Below are 22,984 nucleotides of genomic sequence, written 5' to 3'. Positions count from 1 at the left end.
GAAGTTCTTTTCCAGGGTGGAATGCATTTCTGAGCTTTTAAGTTTGTCTTTGAATTATTTTTCTTTTTTTGCTCATTGGCTTTTGGCCCCTACCACAATTTGGTATTTTTTGCCTTCCATGATTGTATTTCGATTGTAGCTGTTATTTTTGTAAAGGTTTCTCTGTCATGCAGAAGTGACCTTGTGCTTTAATGCACCACCAGAAGCAGTCACACATCTAGTAGTAAAGTTGTATTGCTATACCAAGTTCACAATTTGAACTGTTGATTGTGCAGGCAACCAAGTAACCATTACTCTCTTCCCAAGCCCTGGGCTTTAAAAATAAAAAAGTTCAACCTGAAACATTAACCCCCACATTATCTCTCTACAATTGGCAGTATTTTGCTTTTGTTTTATTACTAGTAAAGTCCTGGAAGTATGTTTCCTGCATGTTAAACTCTAATTACTATTCATCATTGTCAAACTGGTGGTGGTGGGGTTTCCTATCCTTAAATATTGTTTGAGAATTTTATCATTTTTCAAAGCGTCCAGCTCAGACAAAACCAACATAGAGCTCTCCAGCTACACAGCCCGGTTTTCTCTCCAGTTCTTGAGCCTCTTTGATCATAAAGAGTGGGTGAGGTTTATGCCACCACTGGTGAGATGTGCCAGATTTGCTTGATAGAGACTTATCAGAACTCAAGCGGAGCTGTATCCCCAAACCACAGGGGTATTGAGAGCTTGCCCTTGCCCCCCCCGCCCCGCCCGCCCCCCGCTTCAATTGCACAACTATTGGAGGCTTCTCTCCCCCATCACAGATGGCTTTCCTTCCCTCACTGCCTGCAAGTTCCCCTTAATTGCCCATTCTCCCTCCTCCACCACATATAACTAGAAGCCGCCACCCCCCCCCCCCCTGCCCCCACCCCCAAGATGTTCATCACTAATTGAGTGAAGTGAAAAGTTATGAAAGTTCTTCACACAAATGGTCAGAATGGTTTTTCTGCAAGTGTCTTAAAAGGAGACTATACTGTTAATAATTTGAAAAAGATGGGAAAGTGACCGAGACTGACATCAATCCAAACACACAAAAGCACCTTCCAAACCAGCAATTTCTACCACCGAGAAAAGCAAGGACAAAGGATGAACACCACGATCTGCAAGATTCCCTCCAAGCCACACACTTTTACCATGTGCAACTATATCACTGCTGGGTCAAAATCCTAGAACACCCTCTTTGATAACACTGGGGATGTACTTATACCACTTGGATTGCAGTTATTCAAGGTGGTGGCTTACCACCACCGTTTCAACAAAACAGACAAACTGGCCTTGTCACTGTTGCTCCGATCCCAAGATAAAATGAAAAAAGATAAAATTCAAACAGCATCGCGGGAAATATATTGCACATTTGAAATTTTCTCCAAAGGACGATAAATGATCACAAGTATTTTCATGAAATAGGTTATATATAATCTCATGAATGTGTAAAAGATGCATGTTGTAAATTTGGCTGCTGTTTCCCATCTGGGTGACTTCAATACAGCTGCAAGATGAACCATTTTGCTTTAAAAAAAAATTTATTTCTCACCATAAAAAGTCCAAAACAAATTGATATTCAAAAGAACAATTATTGTACCCTTTCCCACAGCTTGTATGATATTACACCACAAAGATTTTCACAGAAAAGATCCTAATACCAATTTGAGTTTGGCGCACATAAATTACAGATTAACTTGTCTTTATTAACACAACATGTAATACAATATTACCAACTGATGACCAGTAAGCTCCCAGCATAAATGAATGGAACCTGTAATTTACTAGATAATTTCAAATTACATTCAGCATAATGAGTCATAATATTTTATAATAGAAAAGTGCCCATTCGAACTCTGCTGTAGATTGCTATAAAGGCTCAATTCTCCAAACAACACACAGCCTTTACGGGCCACACTTGCACCAGTGCCCACACCACAACATCAAGATAACAAGGAATTTTCATCAGTACAAGTTATCTGAGGTAACTCATGCTGCTGAAGGCACGGTCAATGAATAAATGTTGCCCTGCCTCATTTAAAAATGTTTAAATGGACAGTTTAGGGGGGGGGGGGGGGGGGGGGGAGTCAAAGCAGAATTGAAGTTGGGAATAAAGACAGTGAACAACCAGTACAAAAGTGTCTCTAGCATTTTTTTTTTTAAAAAGGGGTGGAAAATCTCTGATCAGATGATTAGAATATCACAGGAATTCAGTTATACTTCATTGGCATCTATACATCCGTACGAATTATTTAGAGACAAAAAGAAAAACTGGTAGGAGTCTCAAAGTTGAGATTCTCACAATTTTATTCTTCTATATCACAAGAGTTCAAATTGAAGGTGGGCAAATAATTTAAAAACTTTTAGCCATCACACCAAAAGATGCACCTAACACTGAACCATTAATGGTGCTACAGCCTACATTTACCTCGGCCTTTTAATGAATAGATCATTTTATACCAGTTACAGATGGGACTACAGATGGCTGTAGAGGCCAGGTCATTGACAGCCTTTAAGACAGAGATAGATAGGTTCTTGATCAATAAGGGCATCAAGGGTTCCGGGGAGAAGGCAGGAGAATGGGGATGAGAATCATATCAGCTACAATTGAATGGCGGAGCAGACTTGATGGGCCGAATGGCCTAATTCTGCTCTAGCTTATGGTTGTATGGACCAGAGTAAGTGAAGAGCAGCGGTTAACTAAATAACAATGTTATTTGAACAGCAATGCTATTAAATTGCCTAAGGACGGGTAAAAAATAATTTTCTTAAGACCTGTTAATATTAAAATTAGCATTTTATTTGAACCCATTAAGTGTCTGTTTTAAATTCAAGTTTACTCCCTACATTTCTGCTTTAAAAAAACCCATTTAACCTATTTTAATTAAGATTTACGTAATAGCAATTTGCACAAATGTTGTGAAGGGCCATAGCACCAGTGTGCAATTCATTACAGGTCAAATTTCCAATCTCAACTATGGGTAGAGTATATCCCTGTCACAAAGTTCCAAATGGATATCAAGCACTTTTCATTAAAAAGAAAATAATCATTAAAGCATGCAATGGAATGCATATTGGATATTCAGGTGTAGTCCCATTGCCTGATCTGCATTCTTGGAATGTAGAGTTCGGCACCAGAAACACAAAAATGAAAACTTACATTCGAAATGGGAAGAGCAATCTCTGCCACACCTTGCTTCAATGCAGTTTAGGATTAGGGAAGACATAGCACGGAGAGAGGGTGGGAAGCACAGGGTGGGGATGGGAGGTACAGGGAGAGGATGGGAGAATTAAAAACAGAAACATACTTTTTGCAAGCTGTGTGCAATAAACGAATCAGTCTTCAATTCACAACTCCAAGCAAATGCTGTTAATTCCCACTCTTCGCTAAAGTATGGACTGCTATACCTGGAACTTATACTTACATTTATGTATCAGCCCCAACTTTAGCAAAAGCAAGCATCATAAACAGGGACTACTAACTCCATGCTAACCTATGTCAAATTGCAGAATTCTGCATGAAATCCACTGGAACTGGGCTCAAACCTTAGCCAGTTTGGTCTGGTTTGAATCCAGAAGTGGAGAACAGCCTGCAGTGTTTAAAGCCTCATACTACTTATCGCATAGAGTTAATGTGGCACAGAATGCAGACTTTCAGCTCATCGAGTTCATATTGGCTCTCAGTAGAACCTTCTTAGAACCTTAGAAACCCTACAGCACAGAAAGAGGCCATTCGGCCCATCGAGTCTGCACCGACCACAATCCCACCCAGGCCCTACCCCCCATATCCCTACATATTTACCGACTAATCCCTCTAACCTACGCATCCCAGGACACTAAGGGCAATTTTAGCATGGCCCATCAACCTAACCCGCACATCTTTGGACTTCTAATTACTTTCATTCCCCCACTCTCTCCCTGTAGCCCTCCAACCTTATTTCCCGCAACTGCCCATCCAGGTTAATTTTGAAATCATTCATTGACTCTGCTCCCACCACCCACCTGCATAGACAGTGACAGCGAGTGCCAAGCCATTACCATTCACTACATAAAACAGCATCTTCCTCTCATAACCATCAACTTCTTGTCCAAAACCTTAAATCAGTGTCTGTCTCCTCATCCTTGGACCATCAGATAAGAATAAAATTACATTTTCCTTATATTTGAAAGATATTATTGAATACACCTTTTCCTTCATCGTATGGATTTACAAAAAAATGAATTGATAACTTCTCAAAAAAACAGCTATCGCACAAAGACGTTTTTAATCCAGACTTTCGTTAATATTGTCACTTGTTCAACTGTTCATTAGAAAGTGACAATTGTTGTTTCCTTCCTCTGTAGGCACAATATCCCTCTCATTTTGAGGGATGTATAAACATTGGACTTTTGCCAACATTATTTACTAGATGGGAAAACACCCAGTCTCCCTAAAAGCACCAATTGAACAGTAGCTATTATTTTCTTTGCAGAAGGGGAGAATATTTATACCACATCTTTTCATATTTCTTAATCTCTTGGGTTAGAAAGAGTATGCCCATGAGTATTTTCACTGCCTTTTCTCACAACAGCATTTCTTTAATGTAATTAATAAATTGGATTATAAAGAATTTCATGAATTAATTCCAGCAACAAGAAAACATTTCTAGTAATGTAACTAGTATATAACTATATATAACTAGTTTTTCTGTTCTGTAACCTTCAAAAGGATTAATAGTTCCTGGGATGTTAGGTTCTGTAAAAATAACTAGCAACAGAGGAGTGAGAATAAGCAGAATTTTATTTTGGCGAGTGTAAAGGACTGATTTGCCCAATTAGTTATTTTTAAACAACAGTTCTGCAGTTATTTCCCATGGGCAGTTCAAGGGATAACTGCACAGAATCAAGTGCAGAGTAAAAACAGTTTCAGGTTTGACGGGAAATATGTTGCGAGGAAAAGCCTTTTTACACAGTGGGTGGGATTTTATAGCCTCGCTCGACCTGAGACCAGAAAATCCCGCCCGAAGTAAACGGACATTTCCATTGTCCGTCCCTCGCCCGCTCCGATTCCATGGCGGGCGGGGCGGTAGAATTCCAGTAAGTGAGTGGTTCTGATCTGGAGCGCACTGTCTGGCAGTGTGGTGGAGGCAGGTAAAATTGAGACATTCAAGAGGGCATGAGATGGTTACTTGAATAGAAACAAGGTGCAGAGTATGGAGTAAAGGCAAGGAATGGCACTAAACCACGATGTGCATTTGGAGAGCCGGTGCGGACACGATGGGCCAAATGGCCTCCTTCTGCACCGTGACAATTCTGTGAACGGGATATCGTGTTCTTTTATTTTTGTCACTACCACAAAAGGAGTTGCCGAATGCATGGAATATCTCCCAATTCCAAAACCGATTATTATTTTCTATGTTATCCTGCAGTGTGCCACACAACTGCATGCAGATGAATTGAAGAGTTTTAAAGATCAGGTGAAGTCATTTTGCTACTAGGCCAGTTTGGTATATGGGATCAATGTTGACTTAATGTTTTGAGAATGATAAAAAGAATGAGATTTAAATAATTAATCTTGGTTTTGTGTAAAATGAAAATTACAATACAAATGAGCAGTTTATTAAAAAAAAAGGAAAACGCATTCCACAGATTTGAGCCAAATCGAACTGTGGGTATCCAGGTAGACTGCCCTGCTTTCAGATGCAAAGACAATAGCACACAATCAAACTATCCAGTAGTAGGAAGAGAACATTTATAGAGTACCACAGGACTTGTAAGGCAACCATCATTCCAGATACCAACTGAATAAACATTTTGAGTTATTCAGCAACTAAAAATATAGTAAACATGATGGCTGAAAAGCATGTGACTTTTAAATTTCATATGATTCCAGGAATAATATCTGAAAAAAAAAGCAAAGTCTAACAGTGAATTTTGGAATTGATTGATGATCAAATGTGACTCATCTGGGACACTGTTAACAGCACCTTCACAAAGTCTCATATTTAAAAAATCCTTCTTTATCAGTTTGATAAATAACTTGGGTATGTTCCTTGATTGCCACACGGCACAAAAACATTCACCTTGCTGAGCACTATGTGCAATAAAAATGCATCAATAATTTACAGAGATTTTTTTTTAAGAACAGTCACATCCCTCCAAAAGCTGGGTCGAGAGAAGATGCGGATAAGGAGGCCTTTTAACTTTGTTCTTTTAACTTTTCCGAATAAAACATTCATGATCACACATCTTCCAGTGGCTGTTTGGACTTCTCTGTTACAACCTGCTCAATAGTGGTTGTGCTCTGCTTTGGTAAACCATAATAGTATATCGAAATACAGACGAGAATGGATCCAGCTATAAAGCTTAGAGCTGAAATTGAACAAAAAGAAAATAAAGCACTTTGCTTATATTAGAAAGAAATTGTCTAATTTTTGCCAATACGTTGTACAACATTTGCATAAAATTCTTTAGCCATGCCCACTATAATTTGAATAACTTGCTCACAGTTCGTTTCCTCCAAGTTGCTGAGGTATTTTGGGTGCTAAAGGTACATCATCTTTTACTGTTCACTTGTTAGTGGAGGTTCTAATATTTTGAAATAGTTTTTTTTTTATAAACACTTTTGTCAAGATTGCACCAACACTCGAGCAATAGTCATTCCCAAAATTCTCAAGAGCATTTCGTCTAAAAGAGCACATGCTGACTCCTTATAACCAAGAGAAAGGGAAAACTTGGTCACAAGTAACGTGTTATAGAGGACCCTCTTGTCTGGGTGAAGAGAACAAGAGTCCAGGTAAATAACACCAGCTGCTGTTGGATAGACACAGGAGGATAAGGTGGACTCCTGCCCCACTGCCGGTACAGCACATTTGTCCTCCTCCCGATCCCCTCCATCAGGGCCTCCCAGTTCCACAATGAGAACCTGTGCGGCCCCTTACTCAGTCCCTGAGCCATTCTGAAGGCTGTCACAGTGTGTCAGCCAGTGCACTCCATCTTCAATGGAAGTGGGTGCAAGGAGACCCACATATACTGTTCCACAAAAATTATATTTAATTTAATCCACAGGTGTCTGTTTTACTATGTTAATTTCAAGTTGCCTGGAGGTAATCAGAAACTGGGACCAAAAGTGCTTGCTAAAGTAGATTTCCAAACAGGTGTGTCGTAATAGCACACCACATCCATTTAGCAGCACCTGTTTGCATCCTTGAACTGAAATAATCCCCAAAGTGCACAGATGCTGTGGTCATGTAAACTCACTTGAGATGCATAGCATATCATTACATTGACAAGACATAGTGCCATTCCAACCGTAAGAGCTAACATAATGAATTTTAATACTTACTTATCTGCAAGCCAAACAGCAACACGGACGCGACTGTGGAGATGACAATTGCTGCTGCAGCTGAAAATCCCTTCATGATGTTATCAGTGTATTTCACAACAACTGAAGTATACAGGCCACCGAGACTCGCCAATACTACGGAGATGAAAGAAAAGTTGCAAGTGATCAAAGTGACCCATTGTTACAGCCCAAATTCAAACAATCTTTACAGAGAATTTGAACTTGATGTGTGTGAAACCAACAAGGCCTAAATCTTTACCCATTTCAAGCAGAGATAAAAGTTAAGAGGCCTTGCGTTGAACCTGTAGTACTTGTGCTGATGGTGCACCCACACGCACCAGGGCTTTTGTCCACTCACAATGATGCGACAGCGATACATGTACAAGTCACATGGCTTGGGAGGAAATCTCGAAGTGGCGACTGGCCCCACAACCTTGACATTCCAGTCCAAACTGGTGGTGAAGGGAGCTGAATGGATGATGCTGTTGAAGTAAGCTTACCAGTTGCTGCAGTGTATCCTATATAGGTAGCACACAGTACAATGGTGCATAGAGTGAAAACTGAATTCAGTAGCAGGAGCACAAACTCCCCACAGACAGTGACCCGAGGCCAGAATTGAACCCGGGTCCCTGGCGCCATAAGGCAATAGTGCTAACCACTGTGCCTCCGTGACGCCGCCCAAAACTCTAACTTCAAAATCAGAGTGAACAGAACACCTGTCCCATCAAAGACACACTGGAATTCCATCAATAAGAACAACCAGTTCTGAGCAAATATTTTACATACATGGTGAACAATTCCTTCACTGTCGTAGAGACTATAAACCTGTACAATCGACAGCAATGCCATGTCTATGTGCCCGTTCAACATTGTGAACCTGTTCACTAATGTGCCACTCCAGGAAAATATAGACATTTTCCCTGTGTCACTATATCATGGCAATCTAGATGGGCCACAATTGTCTGAATCTGTAATGATTGAATTTGTGAATTCAATAACTTGCACAGTTGAATTCAGCTTTAATGATATTTATATGCTCAAGTCGATAGTGTTGTCATTGTATTCCCTTTAGGCACAGCTCTCTCGACATTTTTGTCGGTTTCCATGAGAAACGTGTCGATGGAAAGACCCCTAACCTCCTACCCCTTACAGATTTCCAATATGTAGATGATACATTTGCTGTATTTGAATCTGCAGCTGTAAGAATTTCCTTACACATCTGAATGTGCCCCATCACGCACTCAAATGTACCTCTGAAATGGAGCAATCTAACGAACCCCCTTCCTCAATGTGCTAGTTGAGAGGTCCGCTGGCGTGTCCTCTACTACCATCTGCCGCAAGCCCACTTTCACTGGTCAACATACACATTAGGATTTCTACAGATTGATCTTATCTGCAATCGTGTAAATAGGGCCTGAGCCATTGCAAGCTTGATGCCAAAATAGGGCTCATCAAAAGAATAGCTATCCCAATCAGATCATTGCTCGCTGTGTATCATGCTCAAATTTAAGCAACAGATGAAGCTCACCATTTCATATTGCTACTAGGAGGTAGCAACACAGGTGGTTGTTTCCCACTAACAGGATGCTGCTGTCAAACAAATAGACGTTCTTCCTACATCATAAATGTATAATGTGATATATGAATTTCACTGCCGGCATGATGCCAGATTCCAACAACTGACAGGTCACATTAAACAGCATTCTTGTGCATGACTTGATCAATCAAAACTGACTTGCCAACAAATCAGCATCTTTTTCTCAAGCAGTTTAAATTGTTGTGGCCTTTGAAATTCGGCGTTCTTGCTTCTGTCCTGATGAGTGCAAGACTAAGAGCTTTGACAGCATTGCTCTTTTTTTTCCAGCAATACTAGAATTCCATGTCTCAAAATACAAGAACATTCTTTCTGTTTATTTATAGCCTTACCTATTTGCATTATCATCTTTAAAGAATTGTATCTGTACATCATCTGTTCCACTGTGTCATTTAAAATCTTTCCATTTAAGGCCGTTTCCTTTTCTCTATGTAATTCTTTATATTTTTCTACATTAAATTACATCTGGGGCGGCACGGCGACACAGTGGTTAGCCTCACAGCACCAGGGACCTGGGTTCGATTCCCGGCTCGGGTCACTGTCTGTGTGGAGTTAGCATGTTCTCCCCGTGTCTGCGTGGGTTTCCTCTGGGTGCTCTGGTTCCCTCCCACAGTCAGAAAGACATGCTGGTTGGGTGCATTGACCCGAAGAGGTGCCGGAGTGTGGCGACTAGGGGAATTTCACAGTAACTTCATTGCACTGTTAATGTAAGCCATGTGACTAATAAATAAACTTTACTTTACACCTGTCATTTAGCACGCCTATGTATATTTAGCTAACAGTCTTCTACAATTTTGCTTTACTTTTCCTAAATGGGCATTGGCTACATCTCTGCAGACTTTCACCTTAATCTTCACAAGATCCCTCAGCTATAATTACAAAGCTTTCTACCTGGTTGATCAGTTATTATGGCAAAGCAGAGATTGTGTCCTGTCAATGGAATATAAAAAAGGGCAGGGAACGTGACAGACAAAAGGATACAAAATACTAAAAACAAAAAACGCCTTGGACCATTTAAGAAATTCAAGTTTATTCTGCAAATGTAATGGTTTTTCATTTATTCAGCACACGCAGACCATTTCATGTCTATAGTTCTCAGATTCAAGATTTTATCATTTACATTAGAATAATTATAAATGCCCACATTACTATGAATATAATGGTACTCACATACAACAAACCAGACCCAGTGGGTGTATCCGTAGAAAAAGCCCTTCTCCATCACATGGGCACCGTCACTCACGTAAACTCCAATTGCAGTTACCACAATGCCAGAGATATACATCTGTATGTTCCGCACCCACAGAGAAGTGTCCGAACTTTTCAATACCTTCTCAAAGTAAACACCTACAATTGAGAAAAATGAAATGGAAATTGTGCTTTCATTCCATGTTGTTCAGTCAATGTTGGACTCTCATTAATCCACCAGATCAGTCAGCAAGCAGCTAAATTTCCTCTTACACTTTTGCTTTTACATTGGGGTGACATGGCACGCATCCAGAGGTCCAGCCTAAGATCAGCAGTTTTGCCACATCTTGCAAGATAACAGGCTTCAAACTGCAATCTGCTCTCTGTGCACATTATGCCCTATTGTCCAGCCAATTAAATGTCATTAACTACTTTTAGCAGTTCCTCAGACCTGCCAAATCACTAACTTTTGAAAGACTTTCAGTTCCTGCGTCACGGCTATTTTCAATTTCTATTGTTGCAAAGTCTTTTAAAGGATTACTGCATTGCTTTAGGCTGTGCTCTACATATTGCAATGCACAGTCTCCAGGTGAAGATTGATCCATTTAGTCTCAGCTAGTTAATTATGTTAATATTCAATCTTCACAGTTCTCTGATGAAAGATCATCAACCTGAAATGCTAACTCTTGTTTCTCTCGCCAAAGATGCTGCTCGACCTACCGAGTATTTCCAGCATTTCTGGTTTTATTTCATATTTCCAGCAACTGCAGTACTTTGCTTTTGTACATAACCTTTCACGCTTATTTGTTTGCGCTTTTGAGAAATTTCATTCAGGGAACTTTCTGCCCTTTCTCATGTTGCAAGACATTTCCCAGAGACATTTCCCATTACTTTATTATGCCCCTCGTTTGTATTGTAAAAATCATTGCTCCTGCAACAGACAAGCAATTTATGTCAACATTACTTACACTGAAGCTACCTTGGCCAGATTTAAGTTCACTACAAAATACCTCTGGGTGAACATTAGAATTATTTTGCAATGACACATCCTATCAAAATATTTCCATAACTTAAATTACACATTCCTCTATCCAATATGTAACATTTTAGCATTACTTTAGCAAAGGGTAATCATCCTGCATCCTTGTACAGATAGGCTTCAATTTACACTTGTGGAAGGAACTCATGAAATTGAGTGCAAATTATGGGTCTGGTTAGGAGATTGGTTGAGTGTCAGGGGACAAGAGCAGGGATTAGGGACAAGTATTCTAACTGGCAGGACGTGACTTGTGACATCGCACAGATTTGCGTGGTGCAGCCTCAACTATTCACTATTGATTAATGACTTAGGCAACGGCGTAGAAAGCCAAAGTTGTCCCAAGACACTGATAAGCAGTGTAGAGGCGAACATCCCATTACAAAGAGATATTAATCGATTAGGTGAATAGGCAAGAACTCTGACAAATGTATTTCAATAAAGGCACAGGTGAGGACCTAAAGGAGCAAGTCAAAATAGTCAAAATCTAGAAAGTACCAGTCAGATATACAGAGATCATTAAAATGTCATGGGCAAGTAAAGAAAGTAATTAACAAGGCTAATATAATGCTGGCTTTCAAATCTAGAGGACTAGAATAAAGGAGTTAGAAGTCTTGCTACAAGTACACAAAGCCCTACTTAGATTGCATCTGTAACACTGTTCAGTTCTAAGCACCATACTTAAGTTCAGATGAGCTGGCATTTCAAGGAATGCAGTGTAGGTTTACTGGAATGATACCTACACTCCAACGGTTAAATTATAAGGAGAAATTACATAAAACGGGATTATAATCCTGGGAATTTAGAATATTAAAGAGTGATTTGATTTCTAGTCAAGAGTTAATACAGCAATGCAAAATGTACAATAAACTTCTATTTCTGGCATGGGATTAGAAATGGTCGAGAGCTTCAAGTTTTTAGGTGTCCAGATCACCAACAACCTGTCCTGGCCCTCCCCATGCCGATACTATAGTTAAGAAAGCCAACCAACGCCTCAACTTTCTCAGGAGACTAAGGAAATTTGGCGTGTCTGCTACAACTCTCACCAACTTCTGCAGATGCACCATAGAAAGCATTCTTTCTGGTTGCATCATAGCTTGATGGTATTTGCTACCAAATAAACCTGTTGGACTTTAACCTGGTGTTGTTAAAACTCTTACTGTGTTTACCCCAGTCCAACACTGGCATCGCCACATCATGCATCATAGCTTGGCATGGCTTCTGCTCTGTCCAAGACCGCAAGAAACTACAAAGGGTCGTGAAGCCCAATCCATCACGCAAACCAGCCTCCCATCCATTGACATTGTCTATACTTTCCGCTGCCTCGGAAAAGCAGCCAGCATAATTAAGGACTCCATGCACCCCTGACATTCTCTCTTCCACCTTCTTCTGTCGGGAAAAAGATACAAAAGTCTGAGATCACGTACCAACTGACTCAAGAACAGCTTCTTCCCTGCTACTGTCAGACTTTTGAATGGACCTACCTCGCATTAAGTTGATCTTTCTCTGCACCCTAGCTATGACTGTAACACTACATTCGGCACTCTCTCCTTTCTTTCCTTATGTACAGTATGCTTGGTCTATATAGCGCACAAGAAACAATACTTCTCACTGCATACTAATACATGTGACAATAATAAATCAAATCAAAGGGATTATCCTATTCAAATGGGAAGGAGATGATGTTGTGTTAAAAATTAGTTTGCATCTACTTACCTGCAAATCCAGAACATAATACTGCAATGGCTATGGCAACAAATCCCAAAAATGGATTCTGTTCAACCTGCAACGAGTAAACACACTGTGAAGACTGACTTCCTTATTGTACATGAATAATACAATGCTCTTTCATGAATCAGATCAGCTGATTCATAGAATCCATTGAATCCCTACAGCGCAGGAGGAGGCCATTCGGCCCATCGAGCCTGCACCGACAACAATCCCACCCCGGCCTTATCCCCGTAACCCCAAGTATTTTACCTATTAATCCCCCTGACACTAAGGGGCAATTTAGCACGGCCAATCAACATAACCCGCACATAGCTTTGAACTGTGGGAGGAAACTGGAGGACCCAGAGGAAACCCACGCAGACACAGGGAGAATGTGCAAAACTCAAAACAGATAGTGGACCCAAGCCGGAATTGAACCCGGGTCCCTGGCGCTGTGAGGCAGCAGTGCTAACCACTGTACCACCGTGCCGCCCTGTTTTTTTGGGTACTGAGTACATTTGCAAAATTATGCGACTTTTGCAGGGGGAAAAAAAAACAAACATCCAAAAAGAAACTTCACAATTATCTGAAGTCTCTTTCTTTTGCTCGTTTGTTCTTAACTGTCTTCCATCAGTGAAGGTGAAAATGCAGAACAACAGCTTATAACTGGACTCACTCAGTTCAAATCAATACAACTTATTGCATAAAAATACAAAAGAAATCCGTGCTGAACTCTTCCCCACATTGGTGAGTTATCTTACTTGACTTTAAACACGATTACTTCTAACTGCCCTCCAAATTGTTCACTTCTGCAGCTTTGACACTAGATTGCCTCGCAGCACTCTCTTTTAAAATACTGACAGACGGCTCGATTCTAGATTTTCCCTTCCTCTCTTCCCTGTTGGAAGGGAAGGTTTCCAGGAATAGGCTGCTGGGCACCTGATAGCAACAACTCCCAATATAGTGGGTATGAGGAGTTTAATGATTACCGAGACATAGCTAAGCAGTAAAACATAGAAAATCTACAGCACAAAACGGGCCCTTCGGCCCCACAAGTTGTGCCGAACATATCCCTACCTTTTAGGCCTACCTAAAACACCAAACTTAGATCAAATAGCATCTTATCTATCAACCCCCTCAGATCATTTTTCTTTCATTTCCACGAATACACTATACTCCAAAAAAATCCCAAAACATTTCTGTGGGAAAACAAAAATGGTGCCAGAAAATGTCAACATGCAGCCCCACTCCTTTCCCGAGAGCAGAGATTTGTGCTAAAGTAGATTTCCAGAAGTACTAGCATGTTTTCAGTACGTCACTCAATTGCAATTCATCATATGAATAACAGCCACACTCAAGTTTTGCCTTCACCCAATATCTACATACTCACAGCAATGGTCAGTGGATATTACTCCACTCATTATGGCAAAAGCAGATGTTAAGCATCATTAAGTAAATTAAGTACATCATAGAATCCCTACAGGTCCGGAGGCCGCCATTCCACCCATCGAGTCTGCACCGACTTTCCAACAGAGAATCCCACCCAAGCCCTGTGCCCATAGCTCCACATATTTACCCCGCTAATCCCCCTAACCTACACATCTTAGGCCACTAAGAGATAATTTAGCATGGCCAATCCACCCAACCTGCACGTCTTTCAGACTGAGAGAGGAAACCCATGCAGACACGGGGAGAACGTGCACGGTCATGCGAGGCCGGAATTGAACCCGGGTCCCTGGCACTGTGAGGCAGCAGTGCTAACCATTGTGCCACTGTGCCGTGTCAATGCTGCAGTGGTACACTAAGCTGGCTTGTAACAAACAAGTGGAGCCCTTAACTGTCTTGTGCAAGAATGTCACAGATTGGAGCTGAAAACTTACATTCTGCCAAGAGAAATAACAAAAAAAAAAGAGCAAAAAGCCAGACAATCTGCCTAACCAGTCCACGGCGGCATTTATGCTCCATACAGTTTCTCAGAGGGAATCTGTGGAAATCTTTACCACAGAGGGCTGTAGAAGCTGGGTGGTTATGTACGTTCAAGGCTGAGACGGACAGATTTTTAATCAGTAAGGGAATCCAGGGTCATAGGGATAAGGCAGGAAAGTGGAGTTGAGGATTATCATATCAGATTAGTCATGATCTCACTGAATGACGGAGCAGATTCGAAGGGCCAAATGACTTACTTCTACGTCTTATGGTTTAAGCCATCTCCCAAACTTACAATTACTTACTTGCACCTTTGTAGTTTCTACAGGCTTCCACTGGACTAACATTACCCCAGCACACAGCACAAAGACCGAGGCCCACTGCAGCTTGCTGAGTGAGCGGTTCAGCATCAGGACTGTGCACAATGCTGTGCTGGGGATCTTTAGTTGGTATGTCACCTTAAAAGAAAATACAAATATAATTAGAAGCAGAAGTTTAACTCTTTCCTTCCCCATAGATTTTCCAGCTGGACCAATGTGTGCTAAATTATTTTGGTGATTAACTATGCTAATTTTTTAAAAAGAGATATATTAAACTATCAACTTCATTGATAATTGATCAATTATCAATTGTTAACTGATAAGTTTATAAGCTCCATGTTACTTTTTAAAAATTTGTACTCCATTCTTAAAGTTACAAAGCCAGTGCGCAGAGTGGGCTGAGCAAGCCCAAATCCATCTTATCACTTGCTCCAAAAACCAAATTCAAACTAAATCCAATTCACTGTTCCCACAAGAGAGGGAAAAACAACATCCAAGCTGATAAAAGACACTGAACCCCAACTCGGGCTCGATCTTAGTTAAAAGACCAAGAAAGGGCTCTAATCTCAAAATATACCCGATGGGTCCAGTGCATCTTTGATCCGAGTGGCTGGCTGGCACCGTGGAACGAGCCTGCACATAAACTGTGATTAAGGCCCACTGAGACCCATAATTTGATTGGACACCTGAATCCATTCCCAAACTGGCAGTGAAGGCAGGGACTAGTAAAGCATTTTTTTGCCCGGGTGGCCTTGACCTTTCCCTGGGCTTGGATTTTCTCCTGCACTCTGAGCTCATGAAAGTTCAAGTTTATTTATTAGTGTCACAAGTACGCTTACATTAACACTACAATGAAGTTACTGTGAAAATCCCCCAGTCGCCACACTCCAGTGCCTGTTCGGGTACACGGAGGGAGAATTTAGCATGGCCAATGCACACCAAACCAAGACATTTTCTGGATTATGGGAGGAAACCGGAGCACCCAGAGGAAACTCACACAGGCACGGGGAGAATGTGCAAACTCCACACAGACAGTGACCCAAGCTGGGAATCGAACCAGAGTCCCTGGCACTGTGAGGCAGCAGTGCTAACCACTGTGCCATCGTGCTGTCACACCTTTGATGTCAAAGTGCGCCATCACTATTGTCCTACCCTCCTCACCAGAACTCAAATGCGGTCACTCCATAGTGCCCAAACCCAAGCTCTCCGCGTTTGGGATCGCTACGCACCACAAAAATATTTCAGTAAGATTTAATGTTGTCCAAAGACTTGACTCCTCACTCAGGCATAATTACAGAGGCATGAGTGACCCCTCAACACCTATCACAAGTATTGACTGCCACATATGCCCCTTGACAGCAAGTTAGCCTTCTTGGCAGGCAGCATCACAGCTAAGACAGGCACAGTTTTCATTTCAAATCACTACACATTAGTAAAGTTTATTTATTAGTCACAAGTAAGGTTTACATTAACGCTGCAATGAAGTAACTGTGAAAATGCCCTCGTCGTCACACTCCGGCGCCTGTTCGGGTACACGGAGGGAGAATTTAGCATGGCCAATGCACATAACCTGCACATTATACTTCAAGCAGGGTTGCCAGATAGAAATCAGGAGCAACATGCCTTCGCTAATTTCCTCTGGGAACCAAGGCCAACTGCAGCACCCTTGCCGAGTTTGGTTTGCAGCTATTCTATTAAACTCCCCTTTCTCAGATTGTGGGGCAAGATGCCTTTAATTCCACAAAGCTAGTTTTAGAGCTCTGCTATGCCACCACATGGTAGTGAACACAGGGCAGACACTTCTTTGCAGAGTGGAAAAAGAGATAGCAGTCCACTTCTCAGGCTATTACGCATCTCCGAATAGCCACCTCAAGACCCAAATTCAGAACACCTACTATCCAATGACTATGGACCATGGACACTTATAACACAGTGAGGCCATTGGGTCCAATGCATTCACGTCATTTCTTTGACCGAGCTATCCACTCAGTCGCAGTTTTCTGTCCCTTCCCTGTAACCATTTTTATTTTTCAATGCATTAAATAGTAATGAAGTAAAAACAGAAAATGCCAGAAAAACTCAGCTGGTCTGGTAGCATCTGTGGAGAGAGAAAAACACAGAATTACCATTTTGACATTTCTCTCTCCACAGATGCTGCCAGACCGACTGAGTTTTTCCAGCACTTTCCGTTTTCATTTCAGCATCCGCAGCTTTTTGCTTTTATTAACTAGTAATGAATCAAATTTTTATTTTAAAAAATGTCACACATACACCACAGAGTAAGAAAAGATAATTTGATAAAGACTTCATGTTCAGACTGAATACCTGCAGCATGTCCAGATATTCCTTACCTGATACACTGCTGCATCCAGATTGCTAAGTGCCACAAAAGCCATATTGTTCTGAACAGCGTACACGAGAGATGGGATACTGAGCTTCAGCAATTCTCTGGGACTCCTGATTACATGCTCATGCAATGTTGACAGCATCCTCCTCAAACTCCCAGTGTCCCTTCGGGGAAAAAGAAATGGAAGATATGCAGCCTATTAAATCATCATGCAAGTAACGATAAGATGCTGGCAGAGGCTGCCTGGTTCCTGCACATCTAGGGAAGTGCTCTACTAAACCCCTGTCTCCCTTTTCGAGAGGACAGTCCCAAAGCGTTGAAAAGCATGCACTCTTACATGAGTGGACACCCATATAGCACAGGACACTGAAAGAAACGGCCCATATTTGCTCAGCTGAACTGTAAACACAGGGTCCCATTCTTTGGGCCCCCCAGGGCCTATCGTTTAAAGGTTGGCAGAGGAGGTTTCAACAAAATGGAGGTGGCTCAGGAGGGTGGTCAACACACAGACCCCATTAATAAAAGCAGACATTTGCAGACAAAGACATTTTCCTTCAAGTAGCCCAGCGATAGCCTCTTCCTCCTGCTGCATAAGCAACCCTCAAGACCTTCCCCTCCACTCTGGTGCAACTTCCACTGGTAGCCAATTCCTACTGACATTCAGGGACGATGGAACATAAGAACTAGGAGCAGGAGTAGACCATCCGGCCCCTCGAGCCTGCTCCGCCATTCAATAAGATCATGGCTGATCTTTTCATGGACTCAGCTCCACTTACCCGCCCCTCCCATAGCACTTAATTCCTTCATTGTTCAAAAATGTATCTATCCTTGCCTCAAAAACATTCAATGAGGTAGCGTCAACTGCTTCACTGGGCAGGGAATTCCACAGATTCACAACCCGTTGTGTGAAGTTGTTCCTCCTCAACTCAGTCCTAAATCTGCTCCCCCTTATTTTGAGGCCATGCCCCCTAGTTCTAGTTTCACCCACCAGTGGAAACAACTTCCCTGCTTCAATCTTATCTAATCCCTTCATAATCTTACATGTTTCTATAAAATCTCCCCTCATTCTTCCGAATTCCAATGAATATAGCCCCAGTCTACTCAGTCTCTCCTCATAAGCCAACCCTCTCAACTCCGGAATCAACCCAGTGAATCTCCTCTGCACCTCCTCCAGTGCCAGTTTATCCTTTCTCAAGTAAGGAGACCAAAACTGTACACAGTACACAGAAGCCCCAAGCTGCTAGAGTTATCCATTCAAACTGAAAGGACCGGCCACTGTGCTCAGGTATATGTTGGACAAGGAACTTGCACATAAAATCAGGAAGTGACATACACTGCACCTGCCTGATGCTCCACTTGCTGCAATCACCAATACTTTCAGCATTTTGACCCATGACTGAAAACCGCAGTAATTCAAAAATTTCTGCTAAGAATTAGTAACTAGAATGTACATTTCACCTAGTCAACAATTAATCACCAAATACTTTGACTTTAAATCAGTTCTTGTGGCCTTGAATTACAAGTCCACAAATGGAATGTGATGTGTCAATGTTGAGATATGGACTGCAGCAAAATGTACTCTGAAAATAAGGGGCCTTCAAATTAATAGGTCTTCATCCACCTAGTTTATCACAGACCATGCACTGCAGAAGAAAGTAGCGACCACATGGAACATGATGTTAATGCAACATTCACCCTGACCAAGTCCAGAAGGTTTGAGAGTTCAAACCCCATTCTATGCCTTCAATGTATGACACAGTAAGAGTTTTAACAACACCAGGTTAAAGTCCAACAGGTTTATTTGGTAGCAAATACCATTAGCTTTCAGAGCGCTGCTCCTTCGTCAGGGAATCTCACTGGCTGTCCTGTCTGAAGACAATACACATCTCTTTAACCTGTGCTTAATGCTCCCTCCACTCACATCGTCTGTATCTTTAAGACCTGGTTGGCTGTAGGGATTCGCATTCTAATCAGTATTCTGTAACTTGATTTTGTGTCTCTGTGCCCTGTTTGAGAGCAGATTTCCACTCCATCTGACGAAGGAGCAGCGCTCCGAAAGCTAATGGTATTTGCTACCAAATAAACCTGTTGGACTTTAACCTGGTGTTGTTAAAACTCTTACTGTGTTTACCCTAGTCCAACGCCAGCATCTCCACTTCAATGTATGAACCAGACTGGCCTTCCAGTGCAATAAAGAAGCAATGTTGCATTGCGTACAGTGTTAATTAAACTGGTTGCTTGCCCTACTGGTTCATGAAGATTAGAAAGATCCCCATGGCATTACTCAAAAAGAGCAGGCTTCTCCGAATATCCTGGCCAACATTCTTCCCCTTACTCACTATCAAAAATAGATGAACAAGTCAATTCAGTTTGTGAAGTCTTCCTGTATGTTAAAAACCTGCAACATTTGCTTATGTCACAGCAGGTCACAGGAATTTACGGTATGTGAAGTATTGAGATTCTCTGTGGGGTTATGAGTATTTTATAAATGGGAATCTTTATGTTTCTTATCATCGTGCAGCCACCACCTTCTCTAGGCAATTTAGGGATGGGCAACACACCCATGTGCCCATTAAGTAAATCACAACACAAAGCAGGTCTAGCATAATGTTTACTATGTTAGGGAAATATTCTACACAATGAAATGTAACAAAAGCAATACTTATCTTCCTACTTACAAAATCAGTTTTAAAATAAAACACATGCTTTTCCAAATCCGAGCTAAAATGATAGATTTCACACATACCTTGCTAACATACCTAAACTCAAAATTAGTTTGATGACTTCAGTGATGCACACAGCAGTGGTTGCAAAATACATCTCCGTTAAGACTGTCCTCGTGTACCGCAATGCCACAGTGTAAGTGGCAGCCACAAGTGTCATTACTGTCAAGCAGTACAGTTTAAATAGTAGGCTGGCATTCTCTGAAAGATAAAGTAAAAATGTGTCTTGCCGTAGAAAAAAATGCAAAGAGACAGAAAAAAACCTGCAGGACCACAAAAATAGACATGACATGGGAAACCATTCAAACAAAACCAGCTCATTCATTGTGACACCTACAGCACCCCATGTTTTCAAATAATTACGGTCTTATTGTCTCCCCTGCCTTACCCTTCCACATTGCAAACATTCTTTCCCCAAGTTTACTTCTTGCTTTTCTTTCACAACCATCCCACTTTAGATCCCGTCTTCACACCTTTTATAAGGCCGAATCACCCAAGTTTTTTTTTGCCCCCAGAGTTTCTCCAATATTTAAATCAGAGTTTCTCCAACTTGCTCTTTTGTCTAAGACCATAAGACATAGGAGCAGAATTAGGCCACTCAACCCATTGAGTCTGCTCCGCCATTCAATCATGGCTGATTTTTTTTCTCATCTCCATTCTCCTGCCTTTTCCCCATAACCCCTGATCCCCTTATTAATCAAGAACCTATATATCTCTGTCTTAAAGACACTCAATGACCTGGCCTCCACAGCCTTCTGCGGCAAAGAGTTCCACAGATTCTCTGGCTGAAGAAATTCCTCCTCATCTCTGTGCATAGTTTCTGGATTATTCCTCCTCATCTCTCTACATGGAGTAAAGCAACCGGAATGGAAACCGAGTACCTTGAGGCGATTTACCTTGTGAAAGGCACCAGGTAAATGGAAGTTCTGGTTGTCATTGCTGCTGCTCCACAGAGACTGAACATGTTGAGCATTAATGAAGGGCAGCAATGTGGCTCTTACTGTACTCGTAACCCAAACAAGCAGGCTCAAACCCCACAACAGCTTGAGAATGATTTTGAAAAACAAAACATTAAATGTTTTAATAAAGAAAACCAGTATTATTAAAAGTGAGCATGAAACTGCTGGATGGTTGTGAAAACCTAACAAAGGGAATCTGCCTAAAAAACCCAACTAAGGGAATCTGCCATGTTTACCTACACAGTCTGGTCTCTATGGACTTCAGTCCCATTAAAGGGGCTTAAAACTGGACCTACAGTAATTTAAGTTGATCTTTCCCCACACCCAGCTGTGACTGTAACACTATATTCTGCACTCCCTCCTTCCCTTCTCCCCTGTGTACTCTATGCACGGTATGTTTTGTCTCTATAGTGCACAAGAAACAATACTTTTCACTGCAATCCCAATCAATACATGGGACAATAACAAATCAATTCAAATTAAGGTGCCATTTAAATACTTCTGTTGTCTCACACCAAACTATTTCAGCAACAAATAGGAAACTTTCCCAATATTCCAAGAATAAATGTTTGAAAATCTCAGCTGCCTTGGTAATATTTATACCTCTGCCTCTTAGTCAATGCATAGGAACAGCCTAATGATACGAGGACAATCCTATTCAGCACTTACAAAAGAGGGAGGGTGAGTATTTCTCTTCTCTGGGGGCTCGGCTCAACGCTGTTTAAAAATCAATCTGGGGGAAAAATATCCAGCCAGTTTTTCTGACACGCAGCGGAGTGGGCACCGTATCCGCCTTCAATTGTACCCGAATGGTCGGTCCCTCGATGATAAGCGGGTACAAAAACACAGGGGCTGCGTACAACAACACCGCTTGCATGGCAACGGGCAGAACCGTAAACCTTTGTTTTGGGATGCGGCGCGAAGGAATCGCACCCAAATTAATTGTAAATTAAATTCAATCAGCACTCAACCACGATGCACTAACACACAAAAATAACCCAAAGGACACCGAGAGGCTGACATGCCCGCTTACCGGTGGCCATCTTCCTGCTCAAAGTTGACTGTTGTTGCTGCGCTGAGTGCGGGAGCAGCCGCTGCTTTCCCACAGCTGTGCTCGGATCGAAGCAGGCCCAGGCCCAGGGACAAGCGGAAACAACCCCGGCGCTCCGGGCCAAAACAGAGCGCGCGCGCGCGCGCGCGCGCACAGGCACGCAGCCCCGCCCCCCTCCCACCCACCTGACCGACAGGACAGAGGGAGAGAGGCCATTTGGCCCATCGAGCTTGTACCACAGTAATCCCACCCAGGCCCTTCGCCACCCCCCCCCCCCCCCATGTATTTACCCCGCTAATCCCCCTAACCTACACATAGAATCCCTACAGTGCAGAAAGAGACCATTTGGCCCATCGAGCCTGTACCACAACCATCCCACACAGGCCCTCCTCCCATGTATTTACCCCGCTAATCCCCTTAACATACACATAGAATCTCTACAGTGCAGAAAAAGGCAATTTGGCCCATCGAGCCTGCACCACAGCAATCCCACCCGGGCCCTATTCCTGTGTATTTACCCCGCTAATCCCCTTAACCTACACATAGAATCTCTACAGTGCAGAAAAAGGCAATTTGGCCCATCGAGCCTGCACCACAGCAATCCCACCCGGGCCCTATTCCTGTAACCCCACGTATTTACTCTGCTAATCCGTCTAACCTACACATAGAATCCCTACAGTGCAGGAGGAGGCTATTTAGCCCATCAAGTCTGCACCGACCACAATCCCACCCAGACCCTATTCCCATAACCCACGTATTTATCCTGCTAGTCCCCCTGACACACGGGTCAA

General features: G+C 42.1%; 1 protein-coding gene across 1 annotated transcript; it reads right to left on the bottom strand.

Annotated features, from left to right (window-relative positions):
- Positions 1-1,387: 1,387 nt before the first annotated feature.
- slc35a1 (solute carrier family 35 member A1) lies at positions 1,388-22,353 on the bottom strand. The gene is made up of 8 exons (XM_078212475.1): positions 22,176-22,353; positions 20,207-20,384; positions 17,465-17,624; positions 15,099-15,251; positions 12,874-12,940; positions 10,104-10,280; positions 7,340-7,474; positions 1,388-6,366 (listed from the first exon to the last, which is right to left on the bottom strand). The coding sequence occupies exons 1-8, from the start codon at positions 22,183-22,185 to the stop codon at positions 6,236-6,238; spliced, it is 1,011 nt and encodes a 336-aa protein (XP_078068601.1). The 5' UTR covers positions 22,186-22,353; the 3' UTR covers positions 1,388-6,235.
- Between the last annotated feature and the right edge of the window lie 631 nt (positions 22,354-22,984).

The sequence above is a fragment of the Mustelus asterias genome, chromosome 5, assembly GCF_964213995.1.
Source record: "Mustelus asterias chromosome 5, sMusAst1.hap1.1, whole genome shotgun sequence".
In the NCBI taxonomy this organism is placed as follows: Eukaryota; Metazoa; Chordata; class Chondrichthyes; order Carcharhiniformes; family Triakidae; genus Mustelus; species Mustelus asterias.
This window is presented reverse-complemented; position numbering and strand designations above follow the sequence as displayed.

What these genes read in the sequence shown, in the direction of transcription:
- slc35a1 (XM_078212475.1), bottom strand. An exon ending in TGGATGCAGCAGTGTATCAG is followed by an intron (nt 15,252 to 17,464) that starts GTAAGGAATATC and finishes TTTTCTTTTAAG; the next exon opens with GTGACATACCAACTAAAGAT. An exon ending in ATTATGTTCTGGATTTGCAG is followed by an intron (nt 10,281 to 12,873) that starts GTAAGTAGATGC and finishes TCTCAATTGTAG; the next exon opens with GTGTTTACTTTGAGAAGGTA.